At 46.4% G+C, this 15,995-nt stretch overlaps 1 protein-coding gene across 6 annotated transcripts in view; it reads left to right on the top strand.

Annotated features, from left to right (window-relative positions):
* Positions 1-15,995, top strand: part of LOC118092540 (multidrug resistance-associated protein 1) — a 74,588-nt gene that overhangs the window by 36,942 nt on the left and 21,651 nt on the right. For 3 of the 6 annotated variants that reach the window (XM_088657352.1, XM_088657353.1, XM_088657355.1), the window contains 10 exons: positions 573-776; positions 4,631-4,777; positions 5,959-6,046; positions 6,726-6,798; positions 7,159-7,285; positions 8,292-8,468; positions 8,828-8,995; positions 9,521-9,698; positions 11,623-11,646; positions 15,004-15,088. In XM_088657352.1, coding sequence (XP_088513478.1) covers positions 573-776; positions 4,631-4,777; positions 5,959-6,046; positions 6,726-6,798; positions 7,159-7,285; positions 8,292-8,468; positions 8,828-8,995; positions 9,521-9,698; positions 11,623-11,646; positions 15,004-15,088 — 1,271 coding nt within the window. The remainder of the gene's footprint in view (positions 1-572; positions 777-4,630; positions 4,778-5,958; positions 6,047-6,725; positions 6,799-7,158; positions 7,286-8,291; positions 8,469-8,827; positions 8,996-9,520; positions 9,699-11,622; positions 11,647-15,003; positions 15,089-15,995) is intronic. The other 3 variants (XM_035130680.3, XM_088657354.1, XM_088657356.1) reach the window with 1 other exon arrangement.

Raw genomic sequence — 15,995 nt, 5'->3', positions numbered from 1 at the left:
CCAGTAATAGCAAGATCAGTGTCTTGTGGTCTGATGTGACAGTCAACCATGCTTGTAAATCGCTATGCACCTCTGGTGGGAAAGAACCTTCTCTAAGTGATCTTGCAAAAGATTCCCCATTTTCCTTTCTGCTTAAACCACAGACAACTAAACATGTATGTTTAGTGTACTCAAGGGCTAATGACTCCCCTGGACCTGTTTTGCAAGGTTGGGCAAATCACATCGTTAACTAAGATGCTGCTACAAAACTAAGATGCTGCTAAAACATCTGTCAGTGGTGTTTTCAACCTTCCTGTCTTGTGAAGGAACTACTCAAGCCAGTCTAACGCTTTCACCTGCAGCTATCTCTTTGTTCCTTTCCTATTGATGGCTTGGCAGCACATGTCAGTTGTAAGTTTTACAAAACACAGTTTCCGTTTCTTAAAGCCACCTCATTTTATAGCTCAGAGCTACAAAGAAACCCAACAACAACATTTTTAAATGACGGGCTACTGTTCAAAAGTTTTATCGCAGGCCGACTTGGGAGAGAGAGCTGCCTCGACTTGCTTTTGTTGCGATTGGGTTCGTTTCAGGTTGCTCACATGAATTGCAAGGACAACAGGATTAAGCTGATGAATGAAATTCTCAATGGGATCAAAGTGCTAAAACTTTATGCCTGGGAATTAGCCTTCAAAGAGAAAGTCCTGGGGATCAGACAGGAAGAGCTGAAGGTGCTCAAAAAGTCCGCTTACCTCGGCGCAGTGGGGACGTTCACATGGGTGTGTGCCCCATTCTTGGTGAGTAAAACAATGCTTTCAAAAAGCTGCTAGTAGATGGTATTCTTGCACACTGCTGTTTTCTGTGCATAGAACTCTGCTTGTTGCTTTCCACACATCTGGGCGCTCATTCAAAGAGGGAATGCTACAAGAATATTAACATACATTGTACTTTTGACATGCTGTCGTCATTCAAGCTAGGAGATTCTTGTTGCCCAGTGTTTATTTCATTTTATGCAGCATACGGTCCTGTGGCCTGGGGAATCCCTGTCTACTGTGGGAAACTTCAGACACCTTTGCCCAATTGATGTCAGTAGGACCAAAAAAGGTTGCATGCTGGGGGAGGGGGCTGGGACAAAGTTCTCCAAAGTTATCCTGGTCCCCCGGAACATCACCAAACCAGAGAGAGACTTAGACCAGCTTAGAAGCTAGCCCAAATCTTTCCCATGGATTTTCCTTCCCCTTTTCCTGCTGTCAAAAACAGAAAAGGCGAAAGCAGAGCATACAAGGAGCACAAGTGCTGTCTTCTGACCTTACTTCCTCCCTGCTTCCTTCTTTTTGTAAACTGCTTTGAGGTTTTATTACAACCAAGTGGTATATAAGTCTTGTGAAATAAATAACGGCCCAGCAAGGGCGTTGGATGGGTGTTCAGAACAGAACACCAACTTTCCCAGCCCTGCCCCCACCAGCCTTGGGATTGCAGCCATGGTACATTTTTATGCCATCCTTCAGCTTAAACAAATCCTAGAGCAACTGCTACCAAAAAATAAAGGAAGAATGTAAAATAACCCAATAGCACGAAGAAGACACCATCAATGCTGCAGGAGCAGCAAACAAACAAACAAACATGGAGCAATAAAACCAACAGAATTTTATAAAACTGCTCTTGTCTGAAAGGCTTGGACTGTTTCAGAAGGTCTTTCATTGAAAAGGAAGTGTTTTAGGTTTAGTGCCAGGCAAGCCTCCCTGGGGAGGACATTCCATGTGCCACCACCCAAGAAAAAATCCCCCTCCCTGGTTATCACCCACCTAACTTCTTGACAGCATCCATCCTGGGGCAGGGTGTTGGCAAAAAACACCTTATGGTCTTTTCCAGCCTTATCTGTTGCTCAGAGCCGATTTGAGTCTGGCACCATCTTTGCCAACCTGCTCAGGGCAGCACAGGAACCTCCTATATGAAGCCATGTTCTGTAATGCTTACTTTCACCAGCTGGATTGGGTTCTGATTGCATGAAAATGGTTTGCTGCGCTGGGCTCAAACAAAGGGCGCAGCTTGCCTGCCTGGAGGTGGCAAATAAGCCACAGCTACATATTAGGATAAAATGTGTGCTGTTCGGAGGTGTCAAGTGTTCTCTCCACTCAAGGATTCCTTTCCTTGAGTTGCTGCTTATGTTTACATTGCAGCAAGCTAGGAGGACCGGCAGAAGCACATCGCTCAGCCTTGACTTCAAAGGCGTGTCCAGAAATATTTTTACATGAATAGCAACATTAAAATAGTTGGAGCTGAACTTGGGACTGTCCCATCTCATGAAAGTCTCTGGGAGGTCGCTTAATTTCCCCATGGGGCTTGAAAGCAACTGGTAATTTAAAAGGGCTGCACAAATTGGCGTTTTCTTACACCTGATTTTGTGCTTTGATGACTGCGGTTCATTGAATTGTCCGTGGAGCATCCAGGGAGTCAGGCTGCTCAAATGTCATTTTGGCAATCCACTAGGAGTGTGGCCAGTGTGTGTTTGTGTTTTGTGCTTAGGGTTAAGAAGAACCTAAAATTGCCTTAGACTCATAGAATCGTAGAGTTGGAAGGGACCACGAGGGTCATCTAGTGCTACCCCCTGTAGTGCAGGAATCTTTTGCCCAATGTGGGGCTTGAACCCTGAGATTAAGAGTCTCATTCTCTACTAGCTGAGCTATCCTTATTAGATAAGAGTAATCTAAACCAGGAGTGGCCAAGCTAATGCGTGGTTCATCATCATGCCGGCACAAAAGGCAATCGCTTTCACAGTGCTTGATGCTCAAATTAACTTTCATTTGGAGGAAATTATTTTTTCTAGTCCTCGTTGTTAGTACAGAGGAGCTTTTAGAAGTTTGGGCAAATGGCTGCAAGTTGATAGGGCGTTGGCTTTCCTAGTGGCTGCATCACCTTCATCCTCTCATGCCTCCCCCCCCCCCAAAAAAAATACTGCCAAGATTTGGGTAGCTTGAACTGTTTGCTGGATTTAGGTTTCTTCAAGAACTTTGATCCCGTTGCCATATTCCCATCCATCTGGTGTTGCTGCAGGGGCATGGAACAGAGCAGAGTGACTAAATCCGTTTACATCAGGCGTGTTGTTGGTCGATGGTGTTTTTGTGTGTCTTTGTAGATGCTGGGAGTAGAACAGGAAGAGTGGTATTGAATGAGGAATGGGTATTTAATGATTCGCATTTATGCAGCAAGGTGAGCGCAGCCTTATTGTAAGCCGGCATGCGCCTTGGCGAGAGGGGAGCTGAAGAGGGGAGGAATCCTTAAGTCTTAACACGTTTTCAAAATGAGCTTATTGCTTGATTTGTAGTTTTCCCACTGTCATTGCTTGTGGGTTGTTCCTTGCTTTTGCAAACTGCTTAGAGACTGTCCTGGTATTGAGTGTTCTGTATAAGTATGTGAGCCGTTTGATTATGGTGAGCCGTTTAATTAAAAGAGAAGAGGGAGAGGTTGTAAGTGGATCACCTGTTTTGCTTGCAAAGGGACCCAAGGTCAGTCCCAGTTTAAAAACAGAAGAAGCAGATGACACGGAATTCCCTCTTCTTGAGAAAATGGAGAGCTCCTGCCAATCCAAGTAGAAGGCCTGGAGTGGAGAACATTTAGCCCTCGAAATGTTGCTGGACTACAACTCCCGTCATCCTGGGCCACATTTGCTAGGACTGATGGGAGTTGTGGTTCAGCAGTGTCTGGAGGACCAGAGTTTCCCCACTCCTGCAGTAGGTGATACTGGGCTGGAGAGGCAAATAGACCAGGTCAGACTAAGGCAGCTTTCTGAAATCTTTGAAAACCGGCAGCTCCGCTTAAGCTGGACTCCAGTCATGGTTCACTGTTTGCAATGTGAAACGCCCTTCTGCACGTTCTTTACACAATGCTAATATTTGCACAGTCCTGAGGACAATGAGTGACCCAGCCACGGCCATGTACAGGAAGCCTGTTAAGTCCACCTGGGTGTTCTTAAGGACAGCAAAATAATCAAGAGCTGTTTTGAAAAGGAACCCTTTGATTTAAGTGCTTTGTTGCTGAAAGGTCCTCCTAAGATGTAGGCCGAAAGCATCTTCTTGAGAGCACAAAAGAGCAGGGCATAGAGCCCATTGCATGTGTCTCCATCCTGTAGCTTTTCAAAAGACTTTATTCCAAATATTTATACCTGCTTATCCATCTGCATTGTCAACACCATGGGGCTGTCATGCCCCAGCTAAGGGCTCTTACCCACACTTTCTCTTGCCTATGCAAGGGGTCTGGCCTCATGGAGATATGGCAGAAGAAACATGTCTCGTGGATAGTCTCTTCCCTGGGGCTTTTTTTCTGAAGACACTGGTTCTGAATACCAAAGTGTCATCTCTCTCCACCCCCCAAAAACCCCACACATTTCTTTTTACTGAAAAAAATACAGCCTTCCCAAACATGGCACTCTCCAAGATTCTTTGGACTACAACTCCCATAAGCCACGGGTCTGATGGGAGTTTTAGTCCAAAACATAGAGGATATCAAGTTGGACAAAGGCTGCAATAAACAGGCAATGTGTAATCACTCTTTCTCCCTCCTTTTTATAAAGATGCACACACACACACACACACACACACACACACACACACACACACCAGGACAACATGTCATTGATTTCTTTTTTTTCCAGGTTGCTCTGTCAACATTTGCTGTTTTTGTGACAGTTTCTGACAAGAATGTCCTGGATGCTCAGAAAGCCTTTGTGTCGCTGGCGTTGTTTAACATCCTCCGGTTCCCCCTGAACATCCTTCCAATGGTCATCAGCAGCATTGTGCAAGTAAGGGTCTCTTTGCAGGCAGTTGCCTTGGGCCGGAGGTGGGCAGGGGGGGGGGAGAGAACTCCAACCAACTGTACACAGTTAAGAGTCTCACGCATATTCTTTTGCTCCTGTCCCTGCTCACTACTGGAATGTGGCCCCGGGTAGACTGGCCACAAGGAAACACAGCTCCTCAGCTGGAAAGCAAGCGAAAGCACTCAGGGTGCAGAACAAGCCAGCAAGCATTGTAGCCTTGGTGGGGATTCCTAAAGGCCAAATAAGGAGGCCGGGGCGGGGGGCGGGCCTGTGTTTTCCACATTGGCCAACCAGTTGCTTCTGGGCAGCCCTTAAGCAGGACAGGAAAGCAACAGCTGCCTCCCATGGTTGGCCCAGAGCAGCTGGGATTTGGTGGCCTGGAGGTTCCGCTTGTTTATCACAGTTATTAGTGTTTGATAGATCACACCACAGATTTGAATTGTACTGCTTGGCATCTGTCTGTCTCAGAAGAGTGCGCCTTCGAGGGTGAAGTCAAACTGTTGGAGAGTTACAGCGCCTGCTGTGGCCGTAGAGACCGATAACAGGAGGGCTATAATTTGTTCCAGCTGGGGCAGATGAAGGCGTCTGGTGGTTGTGCTGCTGCAGATGCCCCATGGCGTTTCTTTTCTCTGTGCTCCGCCCAGCGGTCATTCCTCCTCTGGTTGCGGCTATGGATGCACGACCTGTCTGTCTCCAAGCGCTGCAGTCATCTGCAAGGGATTCCCCACAGGCCAGGGTTGATGTTGCCAGTCTTCACGTCCTGTTTGCTTGTTTTGTGCTATTGCTTTAGCTATTAATGTATTGAGAGACGGGGGTTGTACAATGCCTGGAGAATTTATTTCATAAGGCATCACCTAAGTGCAAATGAGAAACTTAATAATCTCTTCGCCCCGTGCTGAAATGACAAATAAGATTGTTGCCAGGTGGGTCATTGTGGGAAAAAGCAGTTCCACAAAAGGAGGGGGGAATTCCTACAGAATACACCTAATCCGCTTCTTAAAGCCACCTAAACTAGTGGCAGCAAGCACATCCTGTGCCAGCAGATTCCATGTGTTTGTTTTGCGTCGTCTGGCCAAAATTTTGTGAGAGCAAAAATTGGCAGACACCCGAAAACGAAATGCAAGAGGTATGCTTCATTCGAGCAACCTCTCGGCTTTGTTGCCTAGGCCAGCGTGTCTCTGAAGCGCCTCCGAGTCTTCCTGTCTCATGAGGAGTTGGATCCAGACAGCATCACCAGAAGTTCCATCAAAGACTGTAAGTTCAAGGTTTATTAGGGGCCAGGGGTGGAGTTTCCCACTTCATTTGCCTCTGCCACTTCCCACCACCAGATTATCCAGTCAGCATTGCTCAGGCTTCAAGGTGGCTTCTTCTAAGGCAGGGCTGGCCAACTCTCAAGAGACTGCGATCTGCTCACAGAATTAAAAACTGGCAGTGATCTAGGGGGATTCAGGTCAAAGTTGAGCTTTTTTTAGAGAGGAGAAAAGCCCTGTTTAAGAGGAATAGTGTTTACCCTCCCTTGCCCGGCTCAGCTCTTTGATGCTGAATGAGCTTGTGACAATGTCTAATTTGCATCCAGGTACAGATGGACCACAAAGTTCTCCAAGTCTTCCTTTCCCTGCCCTATGCAGAGTAGTAGTTTTAAGCCTTGCACTATGACCTGGGAGGTGAAGGTGCATATTCCCCCAACACAGCCAAGAAGCTCACTGGAAGACTCCTAGGAACACAGGAACCTGCCTTACATGGAGTCAGACTCAGTATTGTCCACCCTGACAGGTTGGAGGTCTCTGGGGCTTCAGGCAGGAGTCTCTCCAAGCCCTCTATGGAGATTCCAGGGATTAAATCTCCCTCAATTGCTTTTGTAAGCATGTAACCTATTTTCGGTTGTGTTGGTGTTTTGACCTGAATGAAAACAACCTCTTTCATTGTTTGCTAGCTGATGGAAACAGCATTATTGTGAAGAGCGCCACCTTCAGCTGGTCAAGAAGTGATCCTCCATCTTTGAACAAGTAAGAGTGGCGGCTTTCTTCCCCCTCCTCTCCCATTAAATAGTTTTCATTGCACTAATGCCAGGATGGGGAGCCTGTGACCCTCCAGCTTCTGTCGGACTACAACTCCCATCATTTCCTGACCACTGTTTGTGCAGACTGGGGATGATGGGATGACAGGTCTGCACTGGCACCCATCCCTTTGGCCGCTCCCAGATACAGACTTTTTTCAGTGATTGTCTTCCCTTTCGGTTGGATTTCCAATGCCCTTTGCTCAACCCAAATGCATTTTCTATCACTGCCTCTTCACTGTTGCATCTCAGTCCAGTGGAGCTGAAGCTGTGTGCTCTTCCCACCCCCCACCCCCACCCCTCATTCCAGCATCAGTCTTGCGATCCCAGAACACCGCTTGGTTGCCGTTGTTGGTCAGGTCGGTTGCGGCAAATCCTCGCTGTTGTCTGCTCTACTGGGGGAAATGGAAAAGAGAGAAGGGCACGTCTCTCTCAAGGTACGACAACTCCCCTGCAAAACATAAAGCTAAAGGGACCCCTGACCGTTAGGTCCAGTCATGGATGACTCTGGGGTTGCGGCGCTCATCTCGCTTTACTGGCCGAGGGAGCCGGTGTACAGCTTCCGGGTCATGTGGTCAGCATGACTAAGCCGCTTCTGGCGAACCAGAGCAGCGCACGGAAACGCCGTTTACCTTCCCACTGGAGTGGTACCTATTTATCTACTTGCACTTTGGTGTGCTTTCGAACTGCTAGGTTGGCAGGAGCTGGGACCAAGCAATGGGAGCTCACCCCGTCGCGGGGATTTGAACCGCCAACCTTCTGATCAGCACGCCCTAGGCTCTGTGGTTTAACCCACAGCACCACCCGCATCCCAAAACATACGAGATGTAAAATTATAAGAAGAGAATATGCCTGCCCTCAATGAAATCTGTAAAGAAACATGTGTGGGCTGTTGTGTGGTACGGCCAGGAAATAGACACTCTTTTTTTAAAGTTCAGCAGCACATATCTTCGAGACAGCTGGTGGCAGAGTACTGCTGCTTGCTCAGGGGTCACCCTGGCTGGAATTAGGAAGGAATTTTCTCCTGGTTGACTAGTGACCCCACAGGTTTCCTGCTTTCCCTGTGAGCATGTGATACTGCCTGAGCTCTCTGGATGGTTATACCAATCTGTTCTGTACACAATATCACTGCATCCAGGGTGGGCCACCTTACTGGCTCCTGTTCGCTCCTTGCAGCGTGGGGTTGTTTGTTAGGGGCCTAATGTGTCAGGTGAATGTGGTGTCGTCCCAAAGAAGATTAGGGTAGTTTGGGATGAGCCGGCCAGCTAACCGAATGAGCTAGCATTGCGAGATGTCAGAATTGACTTGGGAGAGTGATGGGGAACAGAGAAAAACATGGAGAGGCAGTTCTAGGGGTTGATGTATCCTACAGGGTTTTGTTTTGTTTTAAAACCTCTCAACGTGGACCAGAATCTTGCACCACTCAACCTCTCTTCTCTGCAGGGGTCCATCGCCTACGTCCCTCAGCAAGCTTGGATCCAAAACGCGACTCTGAAGGAAAACATCATATTTGGAAGAGAAGTGAAGGAGAGCCACTACAAGCATGTGATTGAGGCGTGTGCCCTTTTGCCGGATCTGGAGATCTTCCCATCAGGAGACCAGACCGAAATTGGAGAAAAGGTATTTAACGTGTCATAGCGGTCATGGGCTCCAAAATTTGTTTTCCCGCATTTGCTCCTGGGGTGTGAGAACAGATCCTGAATATGTGTAGGACCGCAAGTATAACTCCCAGGGCTCATCTGTCCCGTTTTCTGCTCAAGCAAGGATGGATCTTTGTGCCTGCCTCTTAGGTGAGTGCTGCAGAGACCAAGCCCTGTGTATGCGTGCGCATCTTTATTCCATTTCTTTCCTTCCCCTGTGAAACTGCTGCTTTGTAACAGAATCCTTGTGGAAATGGAAATCAAGCCTTTCACAAAGCAGAAGCCCTTTCCGGTGGACAGTTGCAGGGTCTCATTTCCACCCCCTCTTCTCTTCCCCAGGGTGTAAACCTGTCTGGTGGCCAGAAGCAAAGGGTCAGCCTGGCCCGAGCCGTCTACTGTAACGCTGATGTCTACTTGCTGGACGACCCCTTGTCAGCTGTCGATGCTCATGTTGGGAAGCACATCTTTGAAAAAGTCATTGGACCAAAGGGAATCCTCAAAAACAAAGTATGCTTGGAGTGCAGGTGGCTTCGTTCTGTTCAGTGCGGGGAGATGCTTTGCAAAGTTCAGGAAAGCTGTTTGGAAATGTTTCCATGCCAGTCATAGAATCAAAGAATTGTAGAGTTGGAATGGACCGCAAGGGTCATCTATTTCAACCTCCTGCAATGAAGGAATCTTCTGCCCAACTTGGGGCTCAAACCCACAACCCTGAGATTAAGAGTCTCGTGCTCTACTGACTGAGCCACTCTGAACATATAGTTAGACCAGGGTTTCCCAAACTGTTTTTGGACTACAGTTCCCATCATCCCTGTCCACTGGTCCTGCTAGCTAGGGATGATGGGAGTTGTAGTCCAACAACAGCTGGAGAAACCTTGAGTTAGACAATCTAAGCCAGTTTGGGAAACCTTGAGTTAGACAATCTAAGCCATAAACGGAGGAGCAGCCGGAGTGTAGCATGTTCAACAAATGTGCAAGTTTCCAGATCCCCACCACGGCTTTCTTAACTGTTTTTTCTTTTCTTTGGGCACCTAGACTCGAGTGTTGGTAACCCACGGTGTTGGCTATCTGCCCTTTATGGATACAATCGTAGTAATGACAGAAGGAAAAATTTCCGAGATGGGATCGTACCAAGAGCTGCTAAAGGAAGACAGGGCCTTTGCAGAGTTCCTGCGCACGTACGCCAGTGCAGAACAGAATGTGGACAAGGAAGGTAAGGGTCTCTCTCTGTATGTGTGCTTGAAGCTAAATGGGCTGCATGGGGAGACCGTGGGAACTTACCCAGTATGCCTTGCTCCCTAGAGGATGCTGATCAAAGAATGGTAGAATTGTAGGGTTGGGAGTGACCCTGGGGGCTTGCGATGCACAATGGGGATGATGATATGGAAAACAGCAACAAGGTTAACCTCTTCCATATCCGGAGGAGGAGGAGGCTGTTGTAGTTGTTGTTTTTGTTGTTGACTTGTTCCTTGCTTACTACCCTAAGGTAAAACACATTTAAAGGCTCAATGGCAAATCTGCTCATAGGTTGGTGAACACGTTAATTTTGGAGCAGATTAACTTTCAGACTGATGTAACCGCGTGAAGTAATTTGCCCTGGTTGGGAACAGGACTTGTTCAGTTTCATAACTTCCTCTCATGCAATCGGCACCCACCCCTGTTTCTTTCTGCCTCAGCTTTGACTGAAATAGGGTTTGCTGTGGCCGCCGTTCTGAGTGTTAAGCTCTGTGGGATGGTTTTGGGTGACAGGGTAAACCTCGTAACGCTCTAGATAAGTTTAGAACCCATTGTTATCACTCCAGTCCAGGCCTTCAGCTGTTTCTTAATAAAACAACCAGGATTTGCTTTTTTTCTTCCATTTGGGGAGGGGGCATGGCTCAGTGGTAGAGCATCTGCTTTGCATGTGCAGCGTTTCTCAAAATCAGGTCCCCCCGCTGTCGTTGGGACTACAACTCCCATCATCCCTGACCACTGGCTCTGCTAGCTAGGGATGATGGGAGTTGTAGTCCAATGACAACTGGGGACCCAAAGTTGAGAAACACTGATGTATAAAGGTCCCAGGTTCAATCCCTGGCAACCCCAGGTTGGGCAGAGAGAGAGAGAGAGAGAGAGAGAGAGAGAGAGAGAGAGAGAGAGAGAGAGCGCTATGTCTGAAATCCTGGAGAGCCACTGCCAGTCGATCTAGATCAAGGATGGGGAACCTCAGATCTGATGAAAGAATGCAGACCTCCAGGTCTCTGTCTGGCCCCTCAAAACTCTCCCCAGGCCACACCCCTCCCTGGCACTGCTCCATACCAAATGTCTTTGCCTGGCTGGAATATGTTACTGAACTCCTGACAGTGCCTCTTCCTTCTCCAGATGGAGAATAGAGACGTGAATATGTGTAGTAGAAGCTAGTTTACAACTGCAAAATCTGCATGAATTGCTCTGCCCCCTTTTGCCTCTGCCCCAGCCCTCCACTGGCAAGCAGCCCTCGGATGATTGCCCAGTGGTTGATGTGGCCCTTGGGCAGAAAATGGCTCCCCACCACTGAGCTACCGTGTTTCTCATATTATAAGACATGTCTTATATTTATTTTTTCCTCAAAAAAACACACTATGGCTTATTTTCAAGGGATGTCTTATTTTTTTCCTCCTCCTCCTGCCGCGGCCGGCATTGCTGCTGCGCCTATCACTATGTCTTATTTTCGGGGTATGGCTTATATTCCTTGAATGCTTAAAAATCCTGCTATGGCTTATTTTATGGGTATGTCTTAAAATATGAGAAACAGGGTAGGTGGGTGGACCAGTGGCCTGGGGGCTCGGTGTGCTGCGCCGTGTTTCTGCAGTGACTTTGGTGCGGTATTCTTTTGAACAGCAAAGCTTAGGCCTCGTTCATTTCAGCGGTGCTTGTGCAGCAGAACTACCTGATGCCTTGGTAAACTTCCATAACAAGTACTTGCCATCCAAAAGCTATAATTTGCTTTCCCAATCTCCCTCTCTCTCTCTTTTTCTTCTTTATGCTCACTGTTGCAAAACCACACAGACTCAGGGAGAGAAGGTTTGTCTCTCTTTACCATAACAGAACAGTTTTCTCTTGAATTCACTTTGCGTTCGTTTTTATTATTGCTAATTTCTCCTTCTGACATGAATCTCCAGGTACCAGGTCAGATGAGGACGAAGGTTTGTGGTACTGGAAAGGTTTCTGTGCATGTTGTTAGAAGCTGTATAGTTCTTTAAAAACCTGCTTCGTCTGAAATGAAAGCAAGCATGTTTTGGCAAATCCAATATGCGTGAATGATGAAGTGGTTCTTTTTGGAACTGGCTATTCTTCCTTTGCCAACTCCTACTACCTAATTCTTTGGTGTTGTCAAGTTTCAACCACTTAGGGTCACTTAAGAATTTGGGCGCACCCTCTGAGACTTCAGACTTTTTTGCATTTGGAGATCGGCCCTGCCAGGTCATATCACAGTTTGTTTTTGGAAAGTCCCCTCAGCCCCGACCACGGCTTGCCACGTGACATGGGGATGTTGCTGTTTGAGAGCAACGTTGTGTGTTCCTTTGGATCCTGGCCATCTTCTCTCAGCTGTGAATTCCACAAGGGACTCGAATGCTATTAACAGAAACCTTGCACGCTTGGAAGAATGGCTCCCCTGCTTGCTGGCTTAGTAGAAGTAGGCAGTGAGTTTGCTTCTTGCTGGTCTGACATCTACTGAACTGGCCGTTTGTGAAGCTAATTTTTTATTTTTAAAAAAATTGGCAAATGAGATGCATGAAAAGTGATAGGATGACCTCAGCAGTTTTAAACTGTTTCCTATCCCCACAGGGTTTGTGACTGTGTTGGTGAGCTTTATAAGAGAGAAATCTCTGCACTCTGAACCTCCGTTCCCCCCCAAAAATCCCACATGGGAGATTCCTGGCAGTGTGAATGGTTCAAATCTGTCTTAAGTGGGCTCTGTAATTAGACCTCGATCTCTTGTCTTAATCACGAAAGGTTCAGTTTTAGATCTCGCATTCATGGAAGAAACAAAATTTTAAAAATCCTTCCAGTAGCACCTTAGAGACCAACTAAGTTTGTCATTGGTATGAGCTTTCGTGTGCATGCACACTTCTTCAGATACCAATGACTTAGTTGGTCTCTAAGGTGCTACTGGAAGGATTTTTTTTTATTTTTTTTCGACTTCGGCAGACCAACACGGCTACCTACCTGTAACTATTCATGGAAGAGTTATAGGCTTCATCTTGTGAGTCAGTGTCTTAACTACTCAGATGAAATGTAGTCAGTTGAGAAGTTTGAGTTTTATAGAGGCTTGCTTTTGAAGACGTACTTCCTTCACGTGCAGCTCTGGAAAGCTATTGCTTACAGTGCAACTGGTTCTGATTTAGGCAACGTTCATCCTCCTTTCCTGAAATTCCCTGTTTAACTTTTCCATTACTTCCATTGCCATCTTGATTCTGGAGGCGTTAGAGACACTTGGAGTTTGAGATGAAACCAATGTCCGTTTAGTACAGGCACCCCCAAACTTCGGCCCTCCAGATGTTTAGGACTACAATTCCCATCTTCCCCGACCACTGGTCCTGTTAGCGAGGGATCATGGGAGTTGTAGGCCAAAACATCTGGAGGGCCGCAGTTTGGGGATGCCTGGTTTAGTAGGTTCCGAGTTTTTATAGAGGTGGGGGAAATGGTCGTTGGGAATTCCTAAGCAGAACCCCTACTTTTTGTGTTTGTTTGCTTGTTGAGAAGAGTACCCCAGATTCTGCCACTTGCATTCCTTCGCAGGGATGGTACTCAACTGTACAGAAGTCTAAATGCGTGTTCATTGATTAGGTTGAGATTGGCATCTATGGTGGGGAACCCCTGGCCCCTCAAATGTTGTTTGGGCTCAAACTCCCATCAGCCCCATACAGTGTGGCAAATAATGGCCAGGTAAGATGTGAGTACTTGAAGCATAGCCATTATCTTCTGCATAGGTATGCAGGTGCAGCCTTAAATAACAGGCATTTATATGTGTAGAGGTTGTTGCATAAGTACAGTGGTGCCTTGCTTAACGAATGCCCTGCTTAACGAAATTTCCGCTTAACGAAAGGTTTTTTTCTAGTGGAGGTTGCCTCGCTAGACGAATTCATTTTATGAAAAATTCGTCTAGCGAATCGCGGTTTCCCATAGGAATGCATTGAAATTCAATTAATGCGTTCCTATGGGCAAAAAAAATTCAGTGCATTCCTATGGGATTCGCTAGACGAATTTTTCGTTATAAGAAAAGACTCGTGGAACAAATTAAATTCGTCTAGCGAGGCACCACTGTATCTGCTGGGTTGGGGCATGATATCACCATTTATGAGTTTGACCAAACTGCGGGAGGCAGTGGAAGATGGGAGTGCCTGGCCTGCTCTGGTCCATGGGGTCACGAAGAGTCAGACACGACTAAACAACAACAACAATCACCATTTATTCCCTCATGGACTCTACAGCATAGTTATCTGTACATGTGAAAAGGTTCTTAAAGGACCACAAGCTTTTATTCCTGTTTCACAATAAAGTCTTCATCAGCGAATAATTATCAATGAAATATTCATACTAGTGGGATCATGCTAGTGGATCAGTGCTCACTGGATAGTGTAGCTGCTGATGCTTGCAACACAAATGCACAGGACCTATGAATATTTAATTGATAATGATTCACTGATGAAGACTTTATTCCAAAACAGTTGAACTATTCTAGATATACTGTTCTTTTGAGACTTCAAAGAGACGTCTTCCTTTGGAGACTTTAATGAGACATCTTCCTTTGAGAGACGGCTTGACGTTCCTTGCTATTCATTGATTTGTTTGATTCTTTGTTTGACTCTGATACATATAACAACTTGTATTTTCTTGTATATTTTGTTAGATGTGTTGTATGATATATACATCATTTTGAAGTGGCTTATTTGTATATTTTGGATGACATCATAACCGATTATATATTCACTAACAGTTATTAGCCAGAGTGTTGCGTTCGCATTTTTGTAGATTGTTACATTTTGCAATACAGGGTTTTGTGTTTGTTAAGATCAGAAATAGGCACTTCTGCTCACTCAAGGAAAGGATACGCCTCCCCCCCAATTGGCTTTAATAATGTTTGAAAAGTGTCCGCTGCGCCCAGCATGCTTTTAAGGAGAAAGCAATGTGTTCGACATTCCTCTCCGTCAGCTTTCTGCAGTTGAATTAAAACACTTTGTAGACTGGGTGGTCTCGTGGATTTCCTCACTCACTTCTAACAAAAACAGACATTTTCTGGATGAATCAAAATGCTAGCCATGAGAGCTAACCTGGACTTTGGCTGGCTACGGAGCAAACGTTCTCTGTTCCATGCATCTCATATCAGGGCCAGGTAGTTGATGGACCTACTTGTGATGCTTAAACCAAATGCATGTGTTTAGTTTATATGCTGATCCTGGTTGGGGGCAGCAGGTTTAATTTGGGGGTAGCCTTCTGGCACCGGGAACTAGGAATTTGCTCTCACCCTTTTCATGCTGTTATTCATCTCGCTTCTGCAGATGCAAACAGCCCAACCGCAAAGGAAGGGAAGCACATGGAAAATGGTGCTCTTGTGAACGAAGCCTCAGAAAAAGAAGTCATGAGGTATGGAAGCTTCTCGGATCTTCATTGAATGAAGTTGCTTTGACATGGTCTTCCTGGTGGCTTTGTGGGGAAAGAAACCTCTGCTGAAAAAAGAACCCTTCCCAGTCCACTACTGTCGTCAAAAGAAGCCCTCTTGGCTGTGATGTGACCTACAAGAATCCATCTCATGACCACCTTGTGGGATGGCCTCTCTCCACCACCACCCCGAATATTTAGCAGGCGCCAACAGTACTGATGTTTTGTCAGCTAGTAAAAACACATCCGTTCACTCAGGGTTCCAGAATGGCACAAAGAGGTTAATAATGTCTTATCTCAGTGTTACTCAGACTCGGGTCTCCAGCTGTTTTTTGGACTACAAATCCCATCATCCCTGACCACTGGTCCTGTTAGCTAGGGGTGATGGGAGTTGTAGTCCCAAAACAGCTGGAGACCCAAGTCTGGGAAACACTGCTTTAAATGAATAGTGTGCTATGAAAATGTTTCTGATCTGAAACAGGAAAGGCCCAACACCTGCTTTCTTGGGAGCTGCTCTGTTCTTTAAGCAGTGACCGGAGGACCGGAAGTGTGTGGCCTCTGCAGACTGACACCTCATGAGCCCTTAAGTCTCCTTGCTAAAGTTGTCATTGCCTGGCAGAAAGAGGCTTTGCGTCAATGTAGCACATGCTCTCAGGCTCACATGTGGCATTGCAGTTCCTTACAACTTGAAAACAACTTGGAGGTTTTATTCCTTACTAGTGGAATGGTGGGCAAACTGTTTTAAAATCAATGGGGGTATGGTTATCAGAAAGCCAGATGAAATTGCCAGGGTGGTCAGTTGAACACCCTCAGTCTAAAACTGAAAACGCTAAACTAGCAGGTCAAGGTTCTCTCCCTCTCCTTAATCCCTCTTTAATCCTCCACTCTGAGC

This window comes from Zootoca vivipara, chromosome 13 (genome assembly GCF_965207765.1).
Source record: "Zootoca vivipara chromosome 13, rZooViv2.hap1.1, whole genome shotgun sequence".
Taxonomy (NCBI): domain Eukaryota; kingdom Metazoa; phylum Chordata; class Lepidosauria; order Squamata; family Lacertidae; genus Zootoca; species Zootoca vivipara.
This window is presented reverse-complemented; position numbering and strand designations above follow the sequence as displayed.